The following is a 26,728-nucleotide window of genomic DNA, read 5'->3' on the forward strand; positions in this document are numbered from 1 at the left end:
TTTAAGTCCATTATAGCATGGAATGAGGGCACTCAATGGATCACCTTTCTCCACATATGGCACTGTATTAACAGGCATATGCTGGGACTGTTGATCTGATAAGTACATCATCACAAGCCATTTTCCAGGTGTCCCCATTATCTGAGGTGCAGTGAGCAGATACCTGGGTAAGGTCCTTCTGGAAAGTGGCTCCCCATTTGTGGAATTCTCTCTCTTGGGAGGCTTGCCTGGCACATGCCATGAGGTCAGGCTTGATGTCAGCTGAATAACCCCCCCCCATACCTTTAATACAAGTTTTTAACCTTCCTGAAAGTTTTAAAGAAATTATCGGTGTGGACTTCTCCACAATTTTCATACAGCAAAGACAATTATAACAACAGTCACAGCAGTATAAATTCTTATACCAGCATGAAAACAGAGCAAAACCATTCCAAAGGTATTTGGTATAGTTTTAATGTGCATTTTGTGAACCACTCTGGTATTATGAATACGGCACAGTGGTACCTCGGGATGCGAACGGGATCCATTCCGGAGCCCCGTTCGCATCCTGAAGCGAACGTAACAATGTCTGTGCATGCACGGGTCACGTTTTGCCGCTTCTGCGCATGCGCGTGACATCATTTTGAGCGTCTGCGCATGCGCAAGCGGCGAAACCCGGAAGTATCACGCTCCGTTACTTCCAGGTTGCCGCAGAGTGCAACTCGAACGCGCTCAACCCGAAGCACATTCAACCCGAGTTATGACTGTATATAAGTATTTGAAAATGAAAACAAGCAACAAATGAGACTTAAGTTAGTCACAATGGCTAGCTTAAGCCCCATTGATTTCAGTGGGTCAGCTCTGAATATGTCTAAATCTGGATCCGACTATGTGTCTGGTGTGCTTTACAAATAGTTTTCTGTAACACCGATAAGAGAATCTCACTGGGGAAGAAGGCTGCAAATGAGTAGCACATATGGACTTACCCAACTCCTTAAAATCCACAGCAAACAAACCTGACAGCCTTAAAATCAGGAATACAAGCAAAGGTTTCAGAAAACCAGTTGACTGAAACGTGGCTGAAGCTAATAGATGAGCTTATGGAGGACTTGAGGTGAGTTGCCCTGTATCTTCCCTCTTCGCAACTGCCCAGAAATTCAGTAGTGCTGCTTACAGAGATTGATTCCTTCTGCTTAAGAAGGGCCCCAGTTCCTCAGGGAGAGAGCAAAACTCCTGAGACAGAGTCTCTTTGGGACCATGGTGCCTTACACACCAATGTTTGTGATGTTATTTGAAAACTGAAGTCAGGTTTCACAGCCGTTCCCACAAACTGTTGGTTGGTTGGTTGGTATGTTTGTTACTAAGAAAGCCTACCCATTTCTTCTTTCAGCAAGGAATTCCCAAGCCAGCAAGGCAAACACAATGTCACAGTCCTCGATACACAGATCTACAAACTGCGGGAGAAATCGATCAGACAGATTCAGGAGGCAGCTCTGAAAATGAGGAGCGAAGCCACAGATATCAAGGCCACACTGACAGAAATTGAGGATTGGCTGGAAAAATTAATACTACTATCTGAAGAGGTTGTTCTCTCTGCATTGATAATGGGCTAACTTTTTTTTCTTCAGAGGGTTTCATGCCAGTGGTGGGCATTGCTAGTACACAAACAGGCAGACAGGTACATAGAGGCCACATGCTTATCACTCATACAGGCAGGAGGCGGACAGGCTCCAGCAGGCAAGCCAAAGCAAACTCACACATTCAGGCAGGCAGGCAAACCAGCAGTGCCCAGTGTTTCTGCTCCCCACTACAGTGCTAGCTTCAATATTGTATTGTGGAGAAAAACCAAAGCAATTTTGCCTCCCACATCAGCGCTCTTGTCCTACCCCAGCACCATAATAGGGAGGAAGCACAAAGCTTTTCAAAGGTCTTCTTACCTTGCAAATGTGCCTCTTCACCCTCTGATCAGGAGTTACTGCAAGAAGTGATTCAAGAAAAAAGGAAGGAGTCATAGGCAATGCCAAACCATAGTTAAAACAAACCAAGGTTTGTAAGTAAACAACAAGCCATGGTGTCTTGTTAGTAAGCAAACCACAGTCAAAGTGCTGGTCAGGGTTTAGACGGCCCAACAAACCGTGAATTGACAAACCGTAATTTATTAAACCATGGTTTAGCATTACATGAAAACTAGGCCATACTGAGGTCACCTTTAGAGGATCTGCGTGAGACACCTGGTATTTGAGATGTGACTGGTAGTGACAGGAAAGAGACTTTTTGGAGGTGGTAGCTGCTTGTGGAATTGTATTCCCAGGGCAACTTACCAGAAGAATAACAGTGTAGGTACAAGGTATTCTGTGACTCAGGTGTCATGGTCTTGAAATAAAAATATTACATTCTTCATATTCTATTCCCATATAGCATATGGTTGTGCTGAAGACAGAAACACTTGTGTATTAGAATGCTTTTGCCTGTTGTTTTACATGTTTAATACAGCCACCCACGTCAGAGACCTGGGATTGGCTGTAACTCCCTTTTGAGTGCATACTCAATAACAAACTTGGGCAATATATGAAGCATACCAGAATGCCTGCTGGCCTGCCGTATCTTTTTGTTACTGTATAATGTGATATAATTCTTTAGAGGAAATTATCTGTAGTGCCTTCCCCTTCCCCCTTAAATGTGAGTCTACAAATGCCTTTAATAGGAAACTTTGTCTCATTTCTCCTCTCATTGCAAAACAACAGCCACAGAACAGCATGCCTGACGTGATCGTGTGGATGATCCGGGGGGAGAAGAGGCTTGCCTATGCTCGCATTCCTGCCCATGAGGTTTTATATTCCACAATTCCTGGGGCATCTGGGAAATTTTGTGGGAAGTCCCGGACCGTCTTCTTAAAGGTAACCTAAGCCAAACACTTGTCTGCCAAACATGGTTAGGTCTCCAGTGCTTGTTCAAATCTGTTGCCTGGAGTTCAGTCCTTTTCAGAGTCAGCCTGGTACAGAATGCTGCTACTGGAAATACAGTAGTCCTGGCAGAGATGCTTGAAAGCATAACACTGAAATAAATTTAAATTTAAATTTTGAAATAAATTTTTCCATGAACATGCACACAAACTGTGTACAGATCTATTTCCTCTTAATTTGCAATAACCACATGGATCGTGATAAATAAAATAAATAAACAGAGGCTTCAGAGTCCAAAGGCTCTCATCTATCAAGGAAGGGGCCTGCTTGTGTCTCCTCTGTGTGCTTTCATCAGTGGTGGGCAGGAGGCAGAGGCAGTTGCATTCCGCCGGTGGCAGAAATGCTGTGCTCATTGGGACAGGGTGCCGAAGAATTGATGCTTTTGAATTATGGTGCTGGAGGAGACTCTTGAGAGTCCCATGGACTGCAAGAAGATCAAACCGATCCATTCTGAAGGAAATCAGCCCTGAGTGCTCACTGGAAGGACAGGTCCTGAAGCTGAGGCTCCAATACTTTGGCCACCTCATGAGAAGAGAAGACTCCCTGGAAAATACCCTGATGTCGGGAAAGATTGGGGGCACAAGGAGAAGGGGACGACAGAGGACTAGATGGTTGGACACTGTTCTTGAAGCTACCAGCATGAGTTTGACCAAACTGCGGGAGGCAGTGGAAGACAGGAGTGCCTGGCGTGCTCTGGTCCATGGGGTCACGAAGAGTCGGACATGACTAAATGACTAAACAACAAACAGAGGTCGGAGGACTTCAGGGCTGCCACCGACCTGGAGCTTTCCCAAGTTCTGTTACCCCTGGTTTTGACTCCAGGCAGCGACCATTTTAGGTGCATCCAATTGATGCGTAATCGCCAGTGTGCAGGTCCTTTCGAACCCAGAGGAGGGGAGGCAGGACAGGGCGGGGTGGTTTATGCACACTGCACACCCCATCTGCATACGGGGTCAAGAATGGAACCCCTATGCAAAATGGTCTCTGCCTGTATTCAGGAGGACTGGTTTTTTCCACCCGGCTTTGCTGAGGTGGGTAAACACATAGTGTCTTTGCCTCAGGTGGGACTTGATGATTCAGTCAGTGCTGGCCGTTGAAGTGGTTTGCCAGGTGAAACCTGTGCAGCATGGCAAAACAGAGGAAAGAGGGCTTCCTGCCTTTGGCTTCCATCACTGGGAAAGACAGTGGTAGAAGTGCATGTGTATAAGACAGCCACTGCCAGTGCTGTGAAAGCAACAGTTGCTAAGTCCTGTTTAGGGGAGTTTTTGATGTTTGATGTTTTATCATATTTTTAATATTCTGTTGGGAGCTGCCCAGAGTGGCTGGGGAGGCCCAGCCAGATGGGCAGGGTAAAAGTAATAAATTGTTGTTGTTTTTAGTCATCCTGGCATGGGCACAGGCTGCCAATGTCATTAGGGTCAGTGGTCATATGCTTGCATGGTCGTGTCTGCATCACTCACCACCTCCCCATGCTGAACAATAAGGTTAGAAAAGCTCCTATCCTTCTGGCACCATGTTGTGCCTCATTAACTGGCACTGCCTTCATTCATTCCTATCTCCTCTCATGAAGACTGCCTGCTGTAGCTCTGAGCAGAGTCACAGAATAGGCTTATCTGTTCCAACCTCCTGCCCGGTGCAGGAAATCCAGAGCTGGGGCATCCCCACATATGGCTGCCCACATTTGTGTGAGTCATTTCTTTGGGGGTTGACCTCTTGTAGTCAGGGCTCTCTCTCAGAAAAGCAACCCACTTGGATACATGAGGTGTGGCTCCTCTGAAAGGGCCTTTTTACACTCCACATTCTAAAAGTCCAGGGTAAGGCGTGAATACAATTGTAATTTGGAGAGTGAGAAATGCTTCTCTGCTATCTGTAGTGGTGGATACACTCATGCAAGCATCACATCACACAACTGCTTTTCAGACCACTTATGGCGAGGAAATACTAACGACTGGTACTGCCAAGTTCTCAGAAATAGGCAGGAGTAAACACATTGTTAGATAAGAGCCAAGAACGGAATAACAGGAAAAGAATTAACAATCTGGCTGTGATTGTCTCCTAAATGTAGGGAAACAGCTCTATTTAAAAGTTGGTTTGGGGACACTGCTGAATTTTCAACACCTTAACTTTTCCTACCATTATGAAGTAACCTCTGGCACAGGAAAATGTTGGCCAGGAACATACATGCCAATAAGCTGTCACTGGGGCACAGACTACAAATATTTCTATTGTATATCTTTTGTTAGTCCTTCTGACACATCGGAAAGTAACCGCTTTTGTGTGTGTGTTTTGTTTAGTATCCACAGGACAAAAACAACGGCAGCAAAATACCCGCGCAGTTGCGAATTAGTTTTTGGCTTGGCTTGAGTGCAGTAGAAAAAAAGTTTAATAGCTTCGCAGAAGGAACATTTAGCGTCTTTGCTGAAATGGTATGTGCAGTAAAGATTACTATTTAAGATAAGGTCCCAGGGATTTGAATTTATTTATTTATTTTTATTGCATCTTCCCCAAAGAATTGTAATGGTACAGTCCACCAGGAAGTTCTCCTGCACAAGCACCATTGAAATGAATGGGAGTCATGCAAAAAGCGCACCCATTTCAATTGTGTTGGTGCAGCTCCCACTCATTTCACAGGTGTGTGCAGAGGAGAGCGTCCCAAGGGTTTGTGTCCTCAGATGCCAGATCAGATGTACATGAGCAGTCCCGTCAAAGAGAAGAGACTTTCGTATCACTTTTAACACCTGTGGTTCCTTTGGTGCCGTAATTAACATTTTCAGACTATTTTAAAGGCACTCTCTCAAAATTTCAAATGTGCCAAAAAAATGTTAGCCTGGTGTAGGCAGTGCTGACCCAGAGGAATCAGTTGTCTAACTGATCAGAAGGCTTCATATACTGTCAGGGAGATAGATATTTAATTTATAAAACATTTTTCTGCACTCCGTGCAGTTGCTTTATTTTTTATTTTATTTTACTTTCTTGACAGTATGAAAACCAGGCACTTATGTTTGGGAAGTGGGGAACTTCTGGACTCGTTGGCCGCCACAAGTTTTCCGATGTCACAGGAAAAATAAAACTGAAAAGAGAGTACTTTCTGCCTCCCAAAGGATGGGACTGGAAAGACGACTGGTTCATTGATCCTGAAAGAAGGTCAGTTTTTTGTTTGGATTCCTCTAAAATAAGACAAAGGGAGGGGGTTATGTAATTTCCCACTAAGGAAATTTCAAAACTCTTGCAAAAAGAGAGGGAGGCAATAAAATGCCAAGTTTCAGTACAAAACAGCTCCATTAGGAACTCCCAAGTGAAGATGTTTATAGTTGTCATGAGTAACAGTGGAGTCAGTCCTGTCTTTGGATATGTCCACTCTGGTAATTTCGTTAATATAACCTTACTGAGATCTTTTGGGAGGCAAGGCAGTCTGTGCTACATTACAGGATGTGTCACTATTTTATAGACCATTTAAAAAAGAGGAACAGCATTTTAACAAGCTTTTACACAGTTAGTCTGGACAGATGTTTCATACTTCCTGGTTGTGTCCCACCCTTCCTCTTTAAACAAAGTGTAAAGCACACTCAAACTATGCTCCATACCAGGCATAGGCAAACACGGCCCTCCAAATGTTTTGGGACTACAACTCCTAGCTAACAGGACCAGTGGTCAGGGATGATGGGAATTGTAGTTCCCAAACATATGGAGGTCCAAGTTTGCCTATGCCTGCTCCATACAGAATACACGCTTTTCTGACACAGTGGTTCCTCATCAGGTTGGAAGTAGCTTTGATATGCGAGGCTTTCTCAATGACCTTGTGGTAATCAAGCTCTAATTAGTGCTTGGAGCAAAATATTTATTAATAATATCCCACCCCCTGAATTTCAAGTAGCTCATCGTTCCTCTCTTTTATGCTCACAACTACCCTTCAAATTAGGAATGGCGACTAGGCTAAGATGACACAGTGATTCTCTGTGGCTGAGCAGGGATTTGAACCTCTGAGGCGTAAAGAATAAATCTTCTGTAATAAACCATTGTGAGGATGGTGGCGATTGGAGTGCAAGATTACAGCCTTAAGATGCTTTCCCCATCTGAGGTGGAATTTGCTCCAATCCAATTCGTGGCACAATTTGGGAAATCTATGCTGTCCAGAATGTTCATTTGCATTGAAGTGCCTCTCAAATGCTATTTCAAAGGAAAGGGAAGCCTCACGGAAAGACAGGTTGAGGTAATAAGAAGCAGCCTTTCAATGGGCAGAAAATACGGTAATCTACAAACTGTATTTTGGCCAACAGATGGCAGTATAGAACAGTTGTAGCCTCTTTTTGATCCCCACTATAAATAGCTGAGTATCTTTTGTACGAGGTGTTTTCCTCTGTTGTAGTAGTATTTTTTATAACATTGCATATATGTGTTTATTTTGTGTGTGTTTTTCAAAGGCATATATTAATAAGAGTGTGCTACATCAGTGATAATGTGCTTTATGGAATAATGTGATCCATTGTACCATGGAAGAAACAGTTTACAGTACTGGCTGCAGATCATTTATAGCTCATTGTAAATTCAGTGCCACAAATGATTCCTGGCAGCCTGCTTAATTGCCTTCTTCCTCCATTTCTTTATCTAGACGATGCCTAGGAGACAGGAAAGGAATAATAGTTTCCAGATTGCAACTATGCATTTCAGCACTTTGGAATAGCTTCGTGATTTCAAAATATTTAAAAATGTTGCCACTGATTCCTACCTAGTGAGACTATTTACAAACTGCCAACGTGGTTTGGACCAAGTCCAGCCATGCAGAGAAACATCCTTACCCCCCAAATAAAGTCTTTACCGGAGTGGTTAGCATTGTCCCGGGTCACATTGGCAACCCCAATTAGCTAACACCCTTAGGTAGACTCCAACACAGTCCACTTTCTCCATGACTGCCACCCTGGTAAACTGTGGACCTGACTATATGTTGTGTTAATTGTTGTGCTTAGCAATTAGCTGTGCTGCAATTAACAATAGAAAATCCTAATACAGATTCCACAGACACCCTATTCTAATTGCAGCATGAGGGCTTGTTTCTAGTGGGATCACAGCTGAGAAGGTAAGGATTAAACCTCACCTCCTCACCACATGTTGTGGTCCCAATAAAAATTAGGATTATTATTATTATTATTTAAAATACCCAGATGTGGCCTACAAGGGTGTTAGATCTGTCAGCCTCTTCTCCTAAAGCTCTCCTCTAACACAGCCCAATGGATCAAGACTGTAAAATGAAAAAACTATGTTAGGGTTTTCATTGGCTACAAAAAAGGGAGAAATTTGATTCAATATGCAATTAAAACTGAATCTGTCAAACCCCCACTTTCTGAAACACACATATGCACACACATCCAACTTCTGCACTACAGTTCTCCAACTAACCAGTGTTTACAAAAATGCAGATATTGGAGGAAAATGTGCATAAAAATAAAGATATTTGTGAAGATGCCAAACGTAATGCATTATATAAGGGGAAAGTGCTTGCAAAAGAGCATATGTTAGACAAAGTGCATTTTAAAAGGTGTTTCTCAGGAGAAATTCACACTAAAATGTTGAACAAGAAAATTGCAAATTGCTGCCAAATGTAGGGAACTGAATTTAGGACTAGAAAAAATACGAGAAAATGGGAGAACCAAAATTATTATTTATTACTATTCATTAAGTTTGGATACAGCCCTTCATACACAGATCTCAGGGTGGTTCACAACATAAAAAATAAAAACACAAAATACACAATAAAAACAAGAACACATAAACCAGTAAGTCCCCCACACACCTTTAATTGGCAGATCCTTCCATTCCTAGCTGCAAATATGCTCTTAACTATGATAAGCCACCATGAATAAGTCACAAGAGCACATGCTGCCTTTTGCTCCCTTCCTGGAAACAATTTTTGCCTCTCCCTGCATTAACCTGTAAGCATTTCATTGGCAGCAATGTTGACTGCAGTCAGAGCTATGTAAAAGTTCTCACTTAATCAGGGTGTCAAACTGGCTTCAAATCCTGGCAGCTGGAAGAAAAATTAAAAGGTTTGATCACATGGCACTTACCCACATGGGACCACGTGGCTTGTTTGAACGTTCTTCTAGCTCTGTGGCAGCTGCTGGTGGATAAGTGGTTCCTAAGTGGTTGTGGGACTCTGGGAAATGGATCTGACAGATAGGTCAGATCCTGAATTCCCGAACCCCAGTGAGTCACTTTGACAGGTGGGCACAGCATGATTCTGTCAGTGCAATGTGTCCAGTGAACGTCTTTTGGCACCTAACAATAGTTGGAAGGTCTGCTTCTGGTTTCACAGCTTGCTGACGGAAGCAGATGCTGGTCACACTGAGTTTGCTGATGAAGTGTATCAAAATGAAAGCCGCTATCCTGGAGGAGAATGGAAAGCAGCTGAAGACGCTTTTACAGATGTGGTGAGGATCATGCTTTTGATGAGCCAATGTGTTTAATTTCAATAACCTCTCTTTAGGTTACAGCTGCAATGCATGTAAGTTAAGGCAGATTGTTAGTTTTCACAGCAAAATATACTTAAAATCCAAATTGCAGTATAAAAACAGAATGCATGCCGCTAAATTTAAAGCAGGCAATGGAGTGAACTGATCATACAAAGTGGAAGTGGAAATACAATTTTATAGCATCTTCCCACTTCCTACAGAGGACAGCATCATTTCAGTAAAACAGGTACAACCTTTTGATCCACCAAGCCAAAGCCAGCCTACTAAGCACCCATCAGGGGCTCTATATAGTTTCTGTGTTAGATTCATGCCTGGGATTGGAATAACAGACATTGCCAGCACCAGACAGACTAAAATTCATGGCTTGGTGGGCCCCAAGTTGTGCAGGCCTAGAGTAAAAACAACAAGGCTACTTTTGAGGGTCAACTTTGGTTGATCTCATGCCTCCAAAACAACAAAAAGTCTTGTACCATTTACATTTATCTCCACACCAGTTTTTGTGGACTAGATTTAAGTCTTAAAGGTTGTCCAAAAATTTTGTTTTGATTTTTGTGTGTGTGTGAAATCCTATTAAGTTTAGATGTGTGTTATGTGTAGTCATTACTACTTTTTAAGTATTGGTATCACTGTCTTGGAGTGTGTAAGCGTGTGTTGCCTTTTCTGTTTCAAAGAATGGAGAAAAAGCACCACCACCAGGTGAAATAACCTGTCCTCCAGGCTGGATGTGGGAGGATGATGCTTGGATATACGATATAAACCGAGCAGTGGATGAAAAAGGTAAGGGTTAGAATGGACAGAATGCCTCTCATGTCGGATTCTTAATCTGTGGGCTAGCACCAGGCAACTGTTGCTGCATTCCAAATTTTTCTTTGAGCTTCTGTTCCTCGAAATGCAGACCTCTACATGCTGCATGGCAAAATCTGTTTAAATTGGAGGAGAGTTGGCATGATGGCATGGGGTGAAGTGCCAGCTATTAGGGACAAATCAGAAGTCCTACAGTGTGACCCATAGGCATTCACAAATATCAATACATCAATACACATTTGGGCATCAATACACATTTGGTTTTGCTTATTCAGTATGTACACCACTGTACCCCAAAGAAATAAGTTACATTAGTTTTTGTGTGATTTTTAGTCTAATCAAAATATTTAGAAAAACAGTATAACCTCTAGGAAATGTACAAGACACAGATGAACTGATGGGGGTAAATGGTGATTTTTTTTCATAGAATTACCCCAAGGAACTACACCAAGGTTAAGAAGCATGATACAATAGGTTATTTGAATAATTAGGGGTAGTGAATTAGTGTGGTTTGGCTTGTCAGAGCTACGAATTTGATAAATCAGCTACCATATTGGTCACTGAGTCAAAATCCTGTTATGGTAACCAGTGTATATTTTATCTGTGTTGTTTTAGCTTGGGAATATGGAATTACCATTCCCCCTGACGATAAGCCCAAGTCGTGGGTTGCAGCAGAGAAAATGTATCATACTCATAGAAGAAGAAGGCTGGTTCGAAGACGCAGAAAAGATCCAAACCAAACAGTTTCATCAAGGGTAAAATGGCTAAATATAAATTGCAACCAAACATTGGCATTTACTAGAATGTTGTGCATGTTTATTTAGAAAAATAATGGTGTATCAGAAAATAAGGCATGCATTGATTACAGAGTTCGTCATTAACCCTACATTCTGGCCATTGTGGATTGAGTTTTTGCAATTGTCTTCTAGGCAACCACACCCTATGAAGATCAAGAAGGATGGGAATTTGCATCACTGATTGGATGGAAATTTCACTGGAAGCAGCGCAGTTCCGACACTTTCCGCCGCAGGCGGTGGAGGAGAGAAATGATTCCTTCTGACACATGTGGTTCATCAGCCATCTTTAAGCTTGAAGGAGCTCTTGTAAGAAAGAGGAACTTAACTTGCTGGCTTGTTCATGCTGCTTAACTTCAGCATTAATTATTATCTCAAAGTTAAATGAGAATCATCAGGTGGAATGGGCTGTAGCTCAGTGGTAGAACACCTGCTTTTCAAACAGAAGGGTTCTGGGTTCAATCCTTGGCTGGTAGTGCTGGAAGAGACCCCTTTGGGAATCATGGAGAGTCAGTGTCAGTTAGGGCTCACCCAGAATTGCTTTTGCCCTGCCACTTTCCCCAGGGAAAACCCCATCTTTACCACTGATTTAAAGCAAATGTCAATTGTGTTTTCTCTGGATTGATGTTTGCTCCAATTTGTTGTTAAAGAGTGAGTTTTCCAGGGGAAGTGATGGAGTAAGGGCAAAACTGTTCATAAGCAGAAAACTGCTCAGACTCGTACTTTCTAGGCACAGGACAAGTGCAAATCTGGATGAGCTCTCAGCGTAAATAACCCTGAGGGCTTATCCACACTTTCCTTTCCTCTGCTCTTTCCAGGCACGGTCCGTGATTTAGAGCCCCATGTCCGAGTGCGCCACAAAAACCTGCTCTTTAAAGCTCAACCAGAGCAAACAGCAGTCCGTGGAAAACCCAGAATGACTTTGTTCTGAATCAAAGAGCGGGTTTTCCCTGGGGGTGGGGGGAACCTGCAAAAGGCTTGGATATTGAGCATTACAGCACAGGTCTGTGCTTGGAAAGAGCAGGGTGAAAGGTTAGATAAATCAATGGTCTGACTTCATGAGGCACATTTCTATATTCCTGCATTCTAAGTAGTACTTGAAGGTGACCAAGACTGTGTGGGAGAGTTTTCAGCAGAATGCCAAAATGCTGTAGATGAGTCTGTCTGCTGTAGAGAGAAAAAGGAATGCGACAGAGCTTGAAGTGTATTTATATTTTACCATAGCTGATGGAATAATTGAAAGCAATGTATAAGGAGAGGCTGTAAAATGCTGGATTATGTGAAGGCAATTAAATCAACTAATGCTTTCATCCGGCAGCTTGTAATAGCAATATAGAAAGTTCAGCATAAAGCAGAGCCTCCAGAATCCTGTTTTTTGACGTTTTAAAGTACGAATACTTACGATCATCCCAAGCTGTCTTCTCTCAGTCTTCTTCCTCCCAAACTACATGTGGAGTTAAACATGAGGCTTAACTTTTCATCTTTTCATGCAGGCTTTTGATGAACTTTTATCTAACAGCATTGACCTTGTAAGAATGTATTAATAATGGATAATTATGTCTAGGAGTGGTGGAAGGGATCAAGGAATAGAAATTGCTTATTTTTACTATCTATGATCATCAATTGCCTGTAGAAGTGAATTTCAGTCTCTCCCTTTCTTTGAAGTGTTCTGGGTGTGACTGGTTTAGGGTCCTGACATTACTCTTTTGAACCCACATGAGTGAATAAATATTAGTGTACTTTTTAAAACAGCAACTACAACTCCTTCCAGGAATATCTGAATCAATAACTGGGCTTTCCGTTCAAGTTTTATAAATGAGAAACAATAATAATATGCATATAATCTTAGGGAGCAGATACAAGCATTGATGAGGGAGAAAAATCTTCTGAGAAGACCAAAGAGGCAGCAGCAACACGTATATTCGGTGCAAGCACTCCTATAATCTCTTGCAACTTTGACAGTAAGTTCATGTGAAATTCCTTATTTGAGACTGTATATTTCTTTAAGGTGCTGCAAGACTTTTTGTTCTGGCTGCATGACTAGTTTTCTAAAGGCCTTACCCTTTTCATCATCTGATACAGCTTTCTCTGTGTGATCAAAATATTAATAACTATTTTTGCCTCTCCATGGATCTCTCGTCCTTAACCACAACCTGTAACAAACCGGGACAAACCTTGGCTACAAAATGTGGTTAAGAAGCAGATATCTTAACCATGATTTTGGTTGCACAATAGGCTAAGCCAGTGATTCTCAGACACCTTCTCCCTAAGGACCACTTGAAAATTGCTGAGGGTCTTGGTGAACCACTTTCTCTGTGTTGTAGCAATTGCAATGTGCTCTCCTAGGTGCTGGATGATTTTTAATTCTACTGCTTCTTTAATTTCTTACATGTTGTATTTCATTGCATTACTGTTTGAATTCCACCGAACAAATGAAAAACAATGCAGTATATAAGAAATTAAAGAAATAATAAAAAATATAATTAAAAATCAATGTGAATATTTAATGCATTGGATATGTCACCTCTCATCTTCAACCACTTGAACGAAGCTTGTGGACCACTAAAATCAGGCGGGGTGGGGTGGGGGAATGGCCATGGAAAGCACACCAAGAGTCAAGTGATGGGAGGAAGCAATGATGCTGAAGTTTAGAGCTGAAAAGGTGAAGTTGCTACAGCCTTCTGATTTAGCTGATTTTCCTTTTTCTTTTTAAGGAGTCTACAGTTACCACCTTCGATGTTATATCTATCAAGCAAGAAATCTAATAGCTTTGGATAAAGACAGCTTTTCAGGTACTTAGGATGGAGGTGGGGATCTATTAAATCCAAAGGACACATTTGTCTGCCAAAGCAAGTCCATTTTTTTTTCTGCAGCAGTTAGATTGAAATGTTCAAGGCTTTGGGAGTTTCTCTGGATTTTTTTTCATGTCCACTCCCCAATCCCATTTTTTCTCCCGTAACCCTCTGAAAACCTGTCTCTTCAAAGAATGTATTTAACACCTTTTCTTGTTAACGACCAAAAAAAGTTAAATGAAATTAGATCCCTTGTTAAGAGGTCAGTGAGGATGGCCTCCATCTAACATTTTACATTGCTCTGAGCACTGGGTAATGACAATTTGTACAGGAAATGCTAAAACCCATAATCAGGTACCTTCTTCAGAGACACTGATGGTTTAAAAGTCTTTCTAATAGGAGGCCTAGAGCTCTATAATCATTCACCTCTGCTTCATAATAAGGCCATAAATAACTACGTTTTAGACTCATGTCAGATCTGTGTGTTCAGTTTGTGGGATGTACTGTTTAAGTTACAGGTGGAATGACTCTCTTGTTCATGTGTCCTTGGGTGTTGTACCTTAGATACAAATGTATTAAAGAATGGTTACCATGCACAAGAATAATTTAAAATTGGATTGTCTATCATATCTACAGCTTGTCAGATCAACTTTTGTTTGCCAATTATAGCAGAAAGAGAGAATGGGAATGTAAAAGTCAGTCTTTTAAAATGGATCACTATACACATATCTGTTCTCCTGTGATTTTTTAGATCCATATGCTCATGTTTCATTCCTTCACCGAAGCAAAACAACCGAAACCATCAAGTCAACATTGAACCCAACATGGGATCAAACTATCATATTTGATGAAATTGAAATCTATGGAGATCCCTACACGGTAGAACAAAACCCTCCTCATGTGGTTGTTGAACTCTTCGATAGTGACCAAGTGGTAGGTATCAGCTTTTTTCCAGATTTCCTCTTGATTATATAATGACAGCAGGTGATTACAAATTCACGATTTTGGATTCGTCCATTTTTGCAGGGCAAAGATGAGTTCCTTGGAAGAACCTCTTGCTGTCCTATGGTCAAGCTCAACCCAGATATTGACATCAGTCCGAAACTTCTCTGGTATCCAGTTATGAATGGGGGCAAGGCTTGTGGAGATGTGCTTTTAGCAGCTGAGCTTTTGCTGAGTGAAAAGGTAGCAGAAAACAAATATATTCATTTCAGACTTAAAGCCACCGTGACGAGATGATTGCTCTGTATGACTTAGGCTTTATATACATGAAGAAACCCTTTTCTTTGTATCTTTGAGCAGGGTGGAACCAACCTTCCAATTCTTCCTTCAAAAAAAGCATCAAACCTTTATATGGTGCCACAAGGAATCAGACCCGTGGTTCAACGGACTGTTATTGAGGTATTGTTGTTGTTACTTGAAAATGGACAATGATGCACAGGGCCATGTGCTTAATAAGATTCATAGTAATTCATAGATACCTGCATGTATAAGGCCAGGTGCTAGTAGTAGTAGTAGTAGTAGTAATAATAATAATAATAATAATAATAATTTATTATTTGTACCCCGCCCATCTGGCTGGGTTTCCCCAGCCACTCTGGGCGGCTGCCATAGAAACCAAAAATACACTAAAATATCACACATTAAAAACTTCCCTGAACAGGGCTGCCTTAAGATGTCTTCTGAATGTCAGGTAGTTGTTTATCGCTTTGACATCTGATGGGAGGGCGTTCCACAGGGTGGGCGCCACTACCGAGAAGGCCCTCCGCCTGGTTCCCTGTAGCTTTGCTTCTCACAATGAGGGAACCACCAGAAGGCCCTCGGCGCTGGACCTCAGCATCCGGGCAGAACGATGGGGGTGGAGACACTAAGACATGCCAAAACATGAGATATTCATAAGGCTGTGTGGAAACAACAGGTGCTGTTTTGGATCAAGAAGCATTAAAGTGTTCAGAATGTTTTTGGGGATAAGGCTTTATTTGTGCAAGCTTCTACCCCAGGTTGCCAGGTTGGCAGCAGATAAAAAGTCTGTTCATGGTAAACTGTCACCAGATGTGTAACCAATGGAATACTTGAGAAGTGAGTTGGGAAGTTCCTTGTCCAAATGTAATCATAGTCATGAACTTAGCTTTCGGTTAGCAAATGTCTCTCAGCCCTGCATATGTGATGTGTGTATGACAGTACCAGCTTATCTTACAGGGCTGCAATGAGATCCCATGAGTGATGGACACTGAGGGCTTACAAAAAGTGTTGCATAAATGCTGACATTTATACAATGTATTTGAATTAATAAACAATGTAGTCTTACCATTGTGGGTCCTCTACTTCCTTGAACCCAGCCCCAGCACACTGTTCATTATACAGATGGGAGGGGATGAGTTCTGTCCCCCATTTCCTTACATTGGCCAGGTGTGTATTCTGTATGGTGGTCACAAGCAGACATGACAATATGCCATAAAGTATGGCTTGTTTAAGCACTGTATGCACCAAGCTCTGTGTAAGTACATGCAGCTGAGAACATTCCCAGTGATATACAACTGTAACTTAACTCGTGGTTTAAATGAGTGACAAAAATGGAGATTTAATCATTGAACTGTTTTGAGGTGGTTCTCATGAGCGTTTCTCGGGTTTCTAAGTGTGCTCCCAGGTCTGATAAGGTTGGAGACCCAGGCAACAGAGCATGTTTTCCTTTAGCAACGTTGACGGTGTTTGCTTTGTTTTTTGTTTGAAACAGATCCTTGCCTGGGGACTGCGCAACATGAAAAGCTACCAAATGGCTTCTGTTACTTCCCCTAGTCTCATTATAGAGTGTGGAGGTGAAATGATAGAATCTGTTGTGATTAAAAACCTGAAGAAGACACCAAATTTTCCTGGATCTGTTCTCTGCATGACAGTGGTATGGTGCTGAATTCTCTTTTATTGAAGATCTGTAGCACACTTGTGGTGCTGGTAAAGGGGGAAATTTGAATTAGTATGTTCATATTAGAGCAATAGCAGTGGATATTGGGTAGCCTGAGGTGTTTTGGCACCTGAGGCTAAACAGCCTGCTGTCATCCCCGTGATGGGAGTGCAAGTAACAACAACAACAACAACAACAAAGAAATAATTTATTTCTATCCCACCCATCTGGCTGGGCCTCCCTAGCCACTCTGGGCGGCCTCCAACAAAATATTAAAATACAGGAATGCTTCAAACATTAAAAGCTTCCCTAAACAGGGCTGCCTTCAGATGTCTTCTAAAAATCTGGTATTTGTTGTTCTCTTTGACATAATTCGATAAGGAGTCTTCCCTGATGGACGGATAGGGGGGAGAGTCTTTCTGGATCCCCCCTCCTGCCTGCCAGTGAGCCTTTGAATCTGTTCCTTCAGGATAAGCTAGTGCAAAACCCCACCACAGCACCAAGTGGGGAAGCTCTTTCCCCCCACACCTGGCAGCAAAGCTGGATGGCGGAACACATCCCCTCTTGCTGACTCAGGCTTTGCCGCCAGTCCCTCTCTGTCCCTAGAGGCCAGGAAAACCAGTGGCAAAGCTGGGTGGCAGAACGAGGTGACACATTTTCAGGAGTGCCGCCTGAGGCAAACGCATCACCCAGCCTCATGAAGGGAGGCAGCTCTGATTGAGTAAATGAACCCATCCTGGAAATTACCTTTGAGGTGATTCAAATATTTCTAGAGAGTCCTGTGTGCAGCAAAGCACTATGTAAAGCCGTTGCTGCACATGGATGGCCATGCTCAGTGGCACTGACATTAGATGTGGATGTATATTTGCATGCCCATCCAGGGAAGGGCTGTTTAAGAGGGTGGGAAACTCACGTAGCACAGATAGCACTTGCATGCCCGTGCATGTGCATTCATGCCTACTGCAAGAATGCTTCACTTTTTGCCCAATGGATTTCCCATCTGTTCTTGATTACATACAGCAGCGTAAACTCGCAAACTGGCTGTTAGTTGCTTCCAAGCTAGATTCAAGGTTATACTACGGGTATATAAAGCTCTCTTTTGTGGGTGCCTGTGCCTTCAAGTTAAAAAAAAAAGAAACTATTCCATTATCCAGTCCTGGAGCCCAACTGAAAGGGAAGCACTCAGAGGTAGACTTTGCATGGAAATCAGTTTTGGGTGTGAGGAAGCTTAGCATCCCCATCCTTTTGTTCTTAAAGTTGGACCACCCACATTCCGCTTTGGTACAGACCTACATACATTTAAGAGTTGCCAGAATCAGGGCAGGTTGTACAGCTCATTCGAAAGCAAAGGAATCCTGTGAGGTGTGTATTTGTTTTAAGTTAAGGAACTGTGTTCTGTTTTTTTGTTTTAAACTAGTCACTGCCCAAAGAGGAATTGTACACGCCATCACTAGTTATTAAAGTGATAGACCACAGGCAATTTGGCCGTAAACCTATCGTGGGACAATGTACCATTGGGGCACTGGAGCGTTTTCGCTGTGATCCTTACGCGACGAAAGCCGACATTGCACCACAGATGAAAGGTAGAGCTCCCAGAATAATGACATTTTTCTTATCGGATGTAGGTTTTGCAACAATCAACACAATTTGCAGGAAACATAGCAAACATGCAATCTCTTGAAGTAAATGTACACCGACTTTTCTGTAGCTCCCATTCGTTTGTGAAGGTTGTAGAGGCAACTTTTCCCATGGATGTTAGACTGACTCAGCACGCCTGGTAGTACCACTTTTAAAGAACCAGTATTCACTAGGGATGCTTGATGAAATCATTATTTGTGAATTTTGATACAAATTGACTGTACCTATATCTTCTGGACCGGGGTGGGGACCTGAATGCAGTTTTCCTTTGGTTTTTATACTTCTTCTGATTTTGTGGTGCAGTTCTCTGCATGTTGGGGGATTCATTTAGAAATGGGTACTTTGAGGGAATACATGTTTTGAGAGAAAATATGTATCTAAATTTATTGTGTAGATTTTTTTAAAAAATGTAGATTAATGTGGAAACAGGACAGGATATACTTATGAATGAACACGTGCAAAACTGTCACAGTCTTGATAGGTCCATCCTTAGTATTCACACATAATGATAGAAAGTTGAGAAAGTATCAAGAATATTAGCAAATGATTTTGCAATGTCACCCTTGGTACTGCTGTGACCCAGTCCCACCTTTTTAATTGTTCTGCACACTGAGTTATGGAGTTAAAAGTTTTCAGCTCCCTGGTGGAAAGCAAATCGGTTGTCTCGAACCTAAGCCAGTTACATTCCCATTGAAATCAACAGGGCTGAAGTTAGTCATTACTGTTTTTTTACATTAATTTCAGGGAGACCTACGTATGACTAACAATTAGATCCAACCCATCTATCTTTATTGTGGCTTGTATCCAATAAAGTTGTCACAGTAAGGCAGTAGAACTTCTTCTCCCCCTCCCAGAACAGATTCTGGGGGGGAATTCCATTGTACAAATGGAATAACCTTGTTGGCTACATGGGCATAGCAATTGCCCCCCTAATCAAGGAAATAAATAAAAATACTTAACTAACTGACCAATTGCGCTACAGATATCTTAGTTCTGCCCCCCCCACCCCATCCAACATAAAGCCTGACTTACTACCTGCTTTTTAGGCAAGATTTTCTCCCAAATTGGTGTACAATAAAATCCACACAAAAGTACAATATATTCAAGAATATTTTTGTGTGTACATGTTTTGTGTGCACATGAGCTCTAGGCAGCTGACAATTTGGTGCAGGCTCTAGACTTTTCTAGACAAAGAGAGATAGCAGGAGGAACTGGAAAAAATAAAGGCTAAAATTATGACTAAAGAAAAGTTTACAGGTGTGATTCACCCCCCCCCCCATGAGTTGCTTATCATCATGGAATGTTTGATTTGCAGTTACTCTTCTGTCAGCTGCACCTCGGCGAGATGTGGTCATTGAAGTGGAAGACACGCAACCTTTACTAGCAGCGCAGGTAATCGCCTTAATTTGCAGGTTCAATTCTTTCCATTGTTGTGGTCAGTTCATTGGCTTTTTAGCCTACAACTTCAACAGACACAAACCTAACCAGGCAAAGTGTCTGTAAAAGTTGGAGGGAGCTCTGGGAATACAATGTAGAAGTATATGTTATGGCATATACTTTGTTATTTCTCCAGTCTTACTATTTTATTGCTCTGTGGAAATGAAAATCTCTTACTTGTATATGTTCATGCTGGTTGTGAATTGTTTGCCAGCAGCTTTAGAACATATTTGCTGTTCAAAATTATTCAGTGAATAAATTGATGAATAATGTTTGAACTCTTATCCTGTTCACTGGCAATCCTTGAGGTTCAAAATCCGAAATATTAATTAGATTTGGTTGAATTTAGGGAGCCCAAATAGCATTTTCATGCAGGTGCTGTTAAACAAAACACCTGTCAGTTGCATTGCCTACCTGTTATTTCCTCAATTACATGGCAAGATGAATGGCTCAGCTTAGATGCATGTAGTGCACATTTAGCAAGTTCAAAGTAATTTTGAACATCAATATGTATTCCTATATTATTTACTGTAAACTGAGTATTGCCAGTTAACTAATATGCAAGATTGTTCATCAATAGCAAATATGAGTCCAAATGCTAATACTTGATGCATTTTTTAGCTTGCGTGCTAACACACGATGAACATATTTGAAGTTCATCATTTAATACAAAAGCTTTAAAATTGTGATTTATCTGTTTCTGTGTAATTGCAGGTTGTTTAAAACCGTGTTTGTCTTGCTTTGAGAAGCCCCTTCTCCCTCGTTGACTGCCGTTTCATTTAGTCTTTGATGTAGTGTAGCTGCCCTTTAATTGTACCATATGGAGAGAGCCAATTAGATGAGCAAACATTGTGTTATTGTAAACACACTGAGTGATGATAAAGTAAACCACAGAGGTCCATGTCCTTGCAGATAATAACATATGTCCGTTGTATCAGTCAGTCTTCCTGTTCGACTGTAATAATTAGAGGTCACCATTCACTAACCACTATCAAGAAACAGATAGGTAGCCGTGTTGGTCTGCCATAGTCAAAACAAAAAAAAATTCCTTCCAGTAGCACCTTAAAGACCAACTAAGTTAGTTCTTGGTATGAACTTTCGTGTGCATGCACACTTCTTCAGATATACTGAAACAGAAGTTTCCAGACCCTTCTATATAGTGAGAAGGTGGGGAGGGGTATTACTCAGAAGGGTGGTGGGAATGGGTGATTGGCAGATAGCTGTGATTGGCAGATATATAGAAGGGTCTGGAATATAGAAGGGTCACTATATAGAAGGGTCTGGAAACTTCTGTTTCAGTATATCTGAAGAAGTGTGCATGCACCCGAAAGCTCATACCAAGAACGAACTTAGTTGGTCTTTAAGGTGCTACTGGAAGGGTTGTTTTTTTTGTTGTTTTCACTATCAAGAAAGATTGGGGAAAGGAAGGACTGTAGGGTTGTATACTGCCTGTGGCTTGAAATGTTTTACTTGATAACTTCACATTTTACCTAGAGGTTGTAGGATTACACTTATGAATGAAAAGGAAGAAGTGGTATGCTCAGGTCCTGAAGAGATCAATGTAGCAAACTTTTAAAAGAACTTTAAAAAATCAATATATCAATAAAATATGGACTTCAATTATTTGAGATATTTTAAAGGTAAGACAAAATAAAGGCTTCTTGGGGAAGCAAACAATAAAAAAGAGTATGCCGTTAACAGACTAGAATAACAGATGTAGAACTTTCCTAAACTACATTCCAATTTCTAGTGTTTAAGCGGTATGTCAACAGCACTTGGCAAAATGGCTTCTCCAACAACAGTGCATGTATGTATGAAGAAAACGCATGCGCACTATTCACCTGGGGCCTTAGGTGCTTTGGTTCACTTGAACTTTTATTCCTCCTTTGAATCTTCTGCAGGGAGGTTTTGGAGAAAACCAACTTTCAGGTTTTAAAGCAGAATGATTACTTAGAAAATAAATTTCCATTCACATTTGGACATTTGCAGAGCAGTATTTCCATTTGGAACTGGAAAGCTTGCATTCACATTAGCAATTCACATAGGGTGCGGATTTGGATGTTGACGATAAGATGGAATAATATACAAATAAAATATAAAAATATTTTTAAAAAAGTTAAGTTGGATATTGAAGGAAAATTCTTATCTTCACATGCAGTAGATCAGGGGTCAGCAACCTAAGGCCCATGGGCCAGTAGCAGCCCACGGGGCTCCTCTATCCGGCCCATGGTGACCCCTGCCGCCCCCACCACCCGCTCTTACCGGCATGGTGCAGTGCAGCATGGTGCAGCGTAGCACGGCGACCAACTTCTGGGTTGATGATGCCTGTGCGCATGCGCATGGACGCTCCTCCAACCTGGATGTGCACCGGAAATAGTGTGTGTGCATGCGCATGGGCGCTCCTCCGACCCGGAAGAGCTCGTGTGCACACACACTCCGACCCATCCTCCAACGGACGGAGCATGAACCGGCCCATCGTCCGGTAAGTTTGCCGACCCCTGCAGTAGATGACTCTGATATTTATATGGATGTTTTCTCCAAAATCTCAAACGTAATTGGTTTTGGGGACACAATGAGTGTTCATGGGCTGTACTATAATCAGTGGCATTCACAGATAGAGGTTATAATTGTAGTTTGTTGTGGAAATTTGTTTTACAGACTTAAACAGAATCATCAAGTTTATATTTTCAAAATATCAGGGCAGAAGTGGTGGTGGTAGCTGTACAAAGTGCAGCAAGAAAATAATGGTTCGTTTTGCGTGTGTTTTCTCTCTCTTTCATTAGAATGCCAATTGAAATAATAAGTTTCACAGTACTTTCTCTCTGTTTCAAGCTCTAAAGGAGGGCTGGTGGATCTGGGACCCTCCAGATGTTGCTGAACCTAAACTCCCATTGTCCCTCATCATTGGCCATGCTGGCTTGGGCTGATGGAAGTTGGAATCCAACAACATTTGGAGATGACAAGTTTCCTACTCCAGAAAAAAACAGTTTCTCTCTCCCCCTGCCAATATAGAATAATTCATAGAACTACAACTTTCAATAGCCAAATGGTCAGAGCTTTACCAGGTGCTGAAAGTGGAAAGTATTTATTGCACAAAGACTGGCTTTCACATCATGGTAAACCAATAAAATAAAACAGATATTAAGGTTGCAACCCCAAAATAAGTCCTATCAAACTCACTGGAACTTACTTTTCAACAGACATGCATAAGGTGGTTCTGTAAGGGCTTAGATATTTATTTATTAACTTTCTCTCTTGACTATCCTCCCAAAGGAGCCCTGTGATAAAACAATGCAATTCAAAATAATGTAAGCCTATCTAAAGCGTGGATTTGGAATCACATGGCGTATGACTGCAATCTTCATAAAACTGGAAATAAAATGGAATTCTTATATAACACATCCTAGTCACCTTTTAACAGTAACAGATCACCAGTGCAGTTTTAATTACTTGGGAGATTCTGAACAAATGAAGGAGTCCTTGAACTGTCAGGCTGATAATCAGGTTAAGCCCTTGTGGTAGTTCCATTAGATGCTTTATTTTCCAACTGTATCAAATTGCTGTATTTATTTTCTGGAGTATCAAATTGTTGGATTAACAGGTCTGTTGGTTATGAAATGGACATACTACCCTAATAAATTCTTGGTCAATATGCAGAGACACAAATAAAAAAAATATATTGCCTGCACATTTAATATATTCATTAAACACCCACAATTTATTTTATTCAGTTTATAGAACCGGGGGGAAATATTGGTTGAATTTTAACTATTCTGCTTTGGTTTTTCCTTCCCCACCCCTTTGGATGTGTCCTCCTGAACAGCTCACAGAAAAGGTAATGAAATCTATCCTGATTTTGGTTATGTAAACTATTCCCTTTGTACTTATTAAGAAGTCTCACCATGTTCTAAAATATGTGGTAATACAGCACACAACAACTTTACATTGTTAAAGTTAACTAGCCTCAACCTGGTCAGTTGCGGCTGCATGAGTTTAAGTTTCTGGAAGGAAGAATACGGTCATACCTTGGTTTTCGAGCAGCCTAGTTCTTGAATGTTTTTGCTCCCAAATGATCAAAACCCAGAAGTGTCTGTACTGGTTTTCAAACGTTCTTTTGGAAGCCGAACGTCCAACAGGGCTTCTGCAACTTCCGATTTGCTGCAGGAGCTTCCTGCAGCCAATCAGAAGTGGCGCTTTGGTTTTCGAACACTTTGGCCAGTCGAACAAACTTTTTTAATGGATTCTGTTTGACTTCCAAGGTACAACTGTATTAATAAAGGGGTGGAGCTACATGCAGTTTGGCCCACCCATTTCCTCTCAAAAAGCAGCTCTGAAAGGAGGACCCATTGGTAGAAAAATTCCACGTTCCACGTTGTATTTATTTTAATGAGATATCCACAAGAGAACCAATGAAGCTCTGTTGAAATGAAGAGATATAACAAAGCAATAGCAATTGGCCAGATGCACCTTTGTCACTTCAGTTTTCTGCTCTGTATTTCGGACTAAATCTTTAGCTTCTTACATATTCTGCCTTTTATTCGCAGTGCACTCCCTGTACAAGTTGCATGGAAAGCAGGTTGAGTGTCACCAGCACCCAAATTTAGGGTCAGGGAACTGCAAACGTGCAGAGCTCCCGACACCTTGCCATAGATGTGCCAATGTGAATCTTAACCACTGGAGGCCTCTCTGTGCCCCTCAGGTCACCCAGAGCCAAGTCTGCCAGTTTAGTGCGCCTACTCTGAAGAGATCTGCTGGGAAGAGCTCTTGCTGGGATTGTGGGGAAAGAGGTCCTATGCCAGGAAAAGGCATCTCATGCAAAGAGGGTTTTCTGGCATATCCAATGTAATCGTAGGATCTGTGAATCTCTCTTGGCCCCATCATAGACTTTTGGGCCATTTAATCAGAATGTCTTCTGGTGAAGTCTACAGCACACATATCCAGCTTAAGGTCCCCTTCCTCTGCTTGCTGTGATTGGTTAAGGCTTGGCCCCTGCTATACATGTGTGCTGCCTAGCTTCCACAGCTATGGACTAGATCTGAGGTGGGGAGCCTGTGGGGAACTTCCAGGTATTGCTGGACTTCTAAATCCCTTCAGGCCAAGTTAACATGGCCAGCAGATAGAGCTGATGAAAGTTGCATTTCAGCAACATTTGGAGGGCCACAGGGCTAGAATAGATCACCCTGGAATTTCAGTTTGTTTTTACATACACCTATAATCTCTCATTTTTATATAGGAGGAAGAAATTGTCGACTGGTGGAGCAAGTTTTATGCTTCAATAGGAGATACTGAGAAATGTGGACAATATATTGCAAAGGGATACGATATGCTAAAGGTATTTGTTTTGAGTGCATTCTTGTTGTTGTTTAAAGATGTCGCCAACTTTAAAAATAAGCAGACTTTAGTTCAATGTACTGTTTTTGGTTGAACTTGCCACCCTCAATTTTAAAAAACTTGAGGCATATTGCTTTTTTATTTTTGTACAAGGGGTTGTGAAATAGGTCCCAGGGGGGAAACTCCAAAGTTACCTTGAAAGAGGCATATTCTCTTGCATGATCACTGCACATTTTGCATGAGTGCTATGGGAAAATGACAAGATCACGCCACCAAATAACAGATTGCTGCTTACTGTATTATTATCCCAGGCAATCTAAAGTTCTTTCACATGCACCATGAATTATATATACACACATAGTCACTTTCTTTAAAACTTAGGGATGTTTTGCAAAGTTGTGCATTTATTGAAGCTTGCGACTTGTTTGTTTCTAATGCTTTTTTTGTAATTTTACCTAACTTTTGTTTCAAGGTGTACAAGAGTGAACTGGAGAATGTACCCGATTTTAGGGGTTTAACAGATTTTTGTGATACTTTCAAGCTGCATCGGGGCAGGTCTGAAGAAAATGATGACCCTAGTGTTGTGGGAGAATTTAAGGTAAAACACGCACACCTTAAATTACATTATTAGGTAGAAAACCAAGCTTAAGTACGGTACTGTTCTGCGTAGTACTCCATTCCTAAGACAGAACAGATATGTAATAACCAAGTAAAAAAGGCTTGTTTTGGTTTGGGCTTACCTTTTCATTTTTTTTTAACTTCATAGGGCTCTTTTAGGATCTACGCATTACCAGATGACCCTAATGTACCACCTCCTCCTCGGCAGTTCCGTGAACTTCCAGACAGTGGGCCTCAAGAGTGTATCATTCGGATTTATATAGTCCGAGGCTTAGAACTCCAGCCTAAGGATAACAATGGAATGGTGAGTTAACATTTCCAGATGAGCGTTAAGATTAGACCACTATTGTCTACAACAGGGACATCCAACTCCCAAGAGACTGCAATTATTCTACTCACAGAATAAAAAACTAGCAGTGATCTACCCCTGAGGTGTTGAGTTGTTGAGCTTTTTTTAGGGAGGAAAGTCCCATTTTGGAGAGAAAAATGTCGCTCACCAAGGGAACAATCTGCCTCGCAGCGAAAACTCTGTCTTCTGTTCTAATGATCATGCATGAATGGAGGAGGGGGAGGGGCTGGATGCTCTTATGCCACCACAAGGGAGCCCATAATCAACACCAGAACCTCATGATTGACCAGTTAGACATCCCTGGTCTGATTGAATGTTAAGAAGGATGCTTGATCATAAATAATTGGCCACCACTAAACTAGATTGAAACTAGACGATAAGCGAGATAAAGGAAAAGACAAACCCTTTGGGAGAACTATCAGATTATATTTAAATGAGTGGATATAAGATTGTAAACAAGATGATAATTTGCTTGAAAAAAAAATTTTAACAATGTAAGTGGGAGCGGGAGATGTGAGGAAGTCCAAACGAGTTATGAAATTTTGTGTATGACATAAGCAATGTTGTTTGTTATTTATGCTTTTTTCTTATAAAAATTCTTAATAAATATTTATTTAAAAAAAAGACATCCCTGGTCTGCAAGTTGTAGTACAGCTT

At 41.5% G+C, this 26,728-nt stretch overlaps 1 protein-coding gene across 5 annotated transcripts in view; it reads left to right on the plus strand.

Annotated features, from left to right (window-relative positions):
• MYOF (myoferlin) overlaps positions 1–26,728 on the plus strand; it is a 74,936-nt gene that overhangs the window by 36,241 nt on the left and 11,967 nt on the right. For 3 of the 5 annotated variants that reach the window (XM_083740826.1, XM_083740830.1, XM_083740828.1), the window contains 21 exons: positions 987–1,093; positions 1,370–1,562; positions 2,724–2,876; positions 5,237–5,368; positions 5,923–6,086; positions 9,253–9,367; positions 10,081–10,186; positions 10,829–10,968; positions 11,143–11,316; positions 12,857–12,968; positions 13,722–13,799; positions 14,551–14,732; positions 14,826–14,984; positions 15,102–15,200; positions 16,534–16,695; positions 18,116–18,281; positions 19,652–19,728; positions 23,597–23,608; positions 25,007–25,105; positions 25,577–25,702; positions 25,871–26,026. In XM_083740826.1, coding sequence (XP_083596952.1) covers positions 987–1,093; positions 1,370–1,562; positions 2,724–2,876; positions 5,237–5,368; positions 5,923–6,086; positions 9,253–9,367; positions 10,081–10,186; positions 10,829–10,968; positions 11,143–11,316; positions 12,857–12,968; positions 13,722–13,799; positions 14,551–14,732; positions 14,826–14,984; positions 15,102–15,200; positions 16,534–16,695; positions 18,116–18,281; positions 19,652–19,728; positions 23,597–23,608; positions 25,007–25,105; positions 25,577–25,702; positions 25,871–26,026 — 2,712 coding nt within the window. The remainder of the gene's footprint in view (positions 1–986; positions 1,094–1,369; positions 1,563–2,723; positions 2,877–5,236; positions 5,369–5,922; positions 6,087–9,252; positions 9,368–10,080; positions 10,187–10,828; positions 10,969–11,142; positions 11,317–12,856; positions 12,969–13,721; positions 13,800–14,550; positions 14,733–14,825; positions 14,985–15,101; positions 15,201–16,533; positions 16,696–18,115; positions 18,282–19,651; positions 19,729–23,596; positions 23,609–25,006; positions 25,106–25,576; positions 25,703–25,870; positions 26,027–26,728) is intronic. The other 2 variants (XM_083740827.1, XM_083740829.1) reach the window with 1 other exon arrangement.

Source organism: Podarcis gaigeae, assembly GCF_964106915.1.
Source record: "Podarcis gaigeae genome assembly, chromosome: 5".
NCBI lineage: Eukaryota > Metazoa > Chordata > Lepidosauria > Squamata > Lacertidae > Podarcis > Podarcis gaigeae.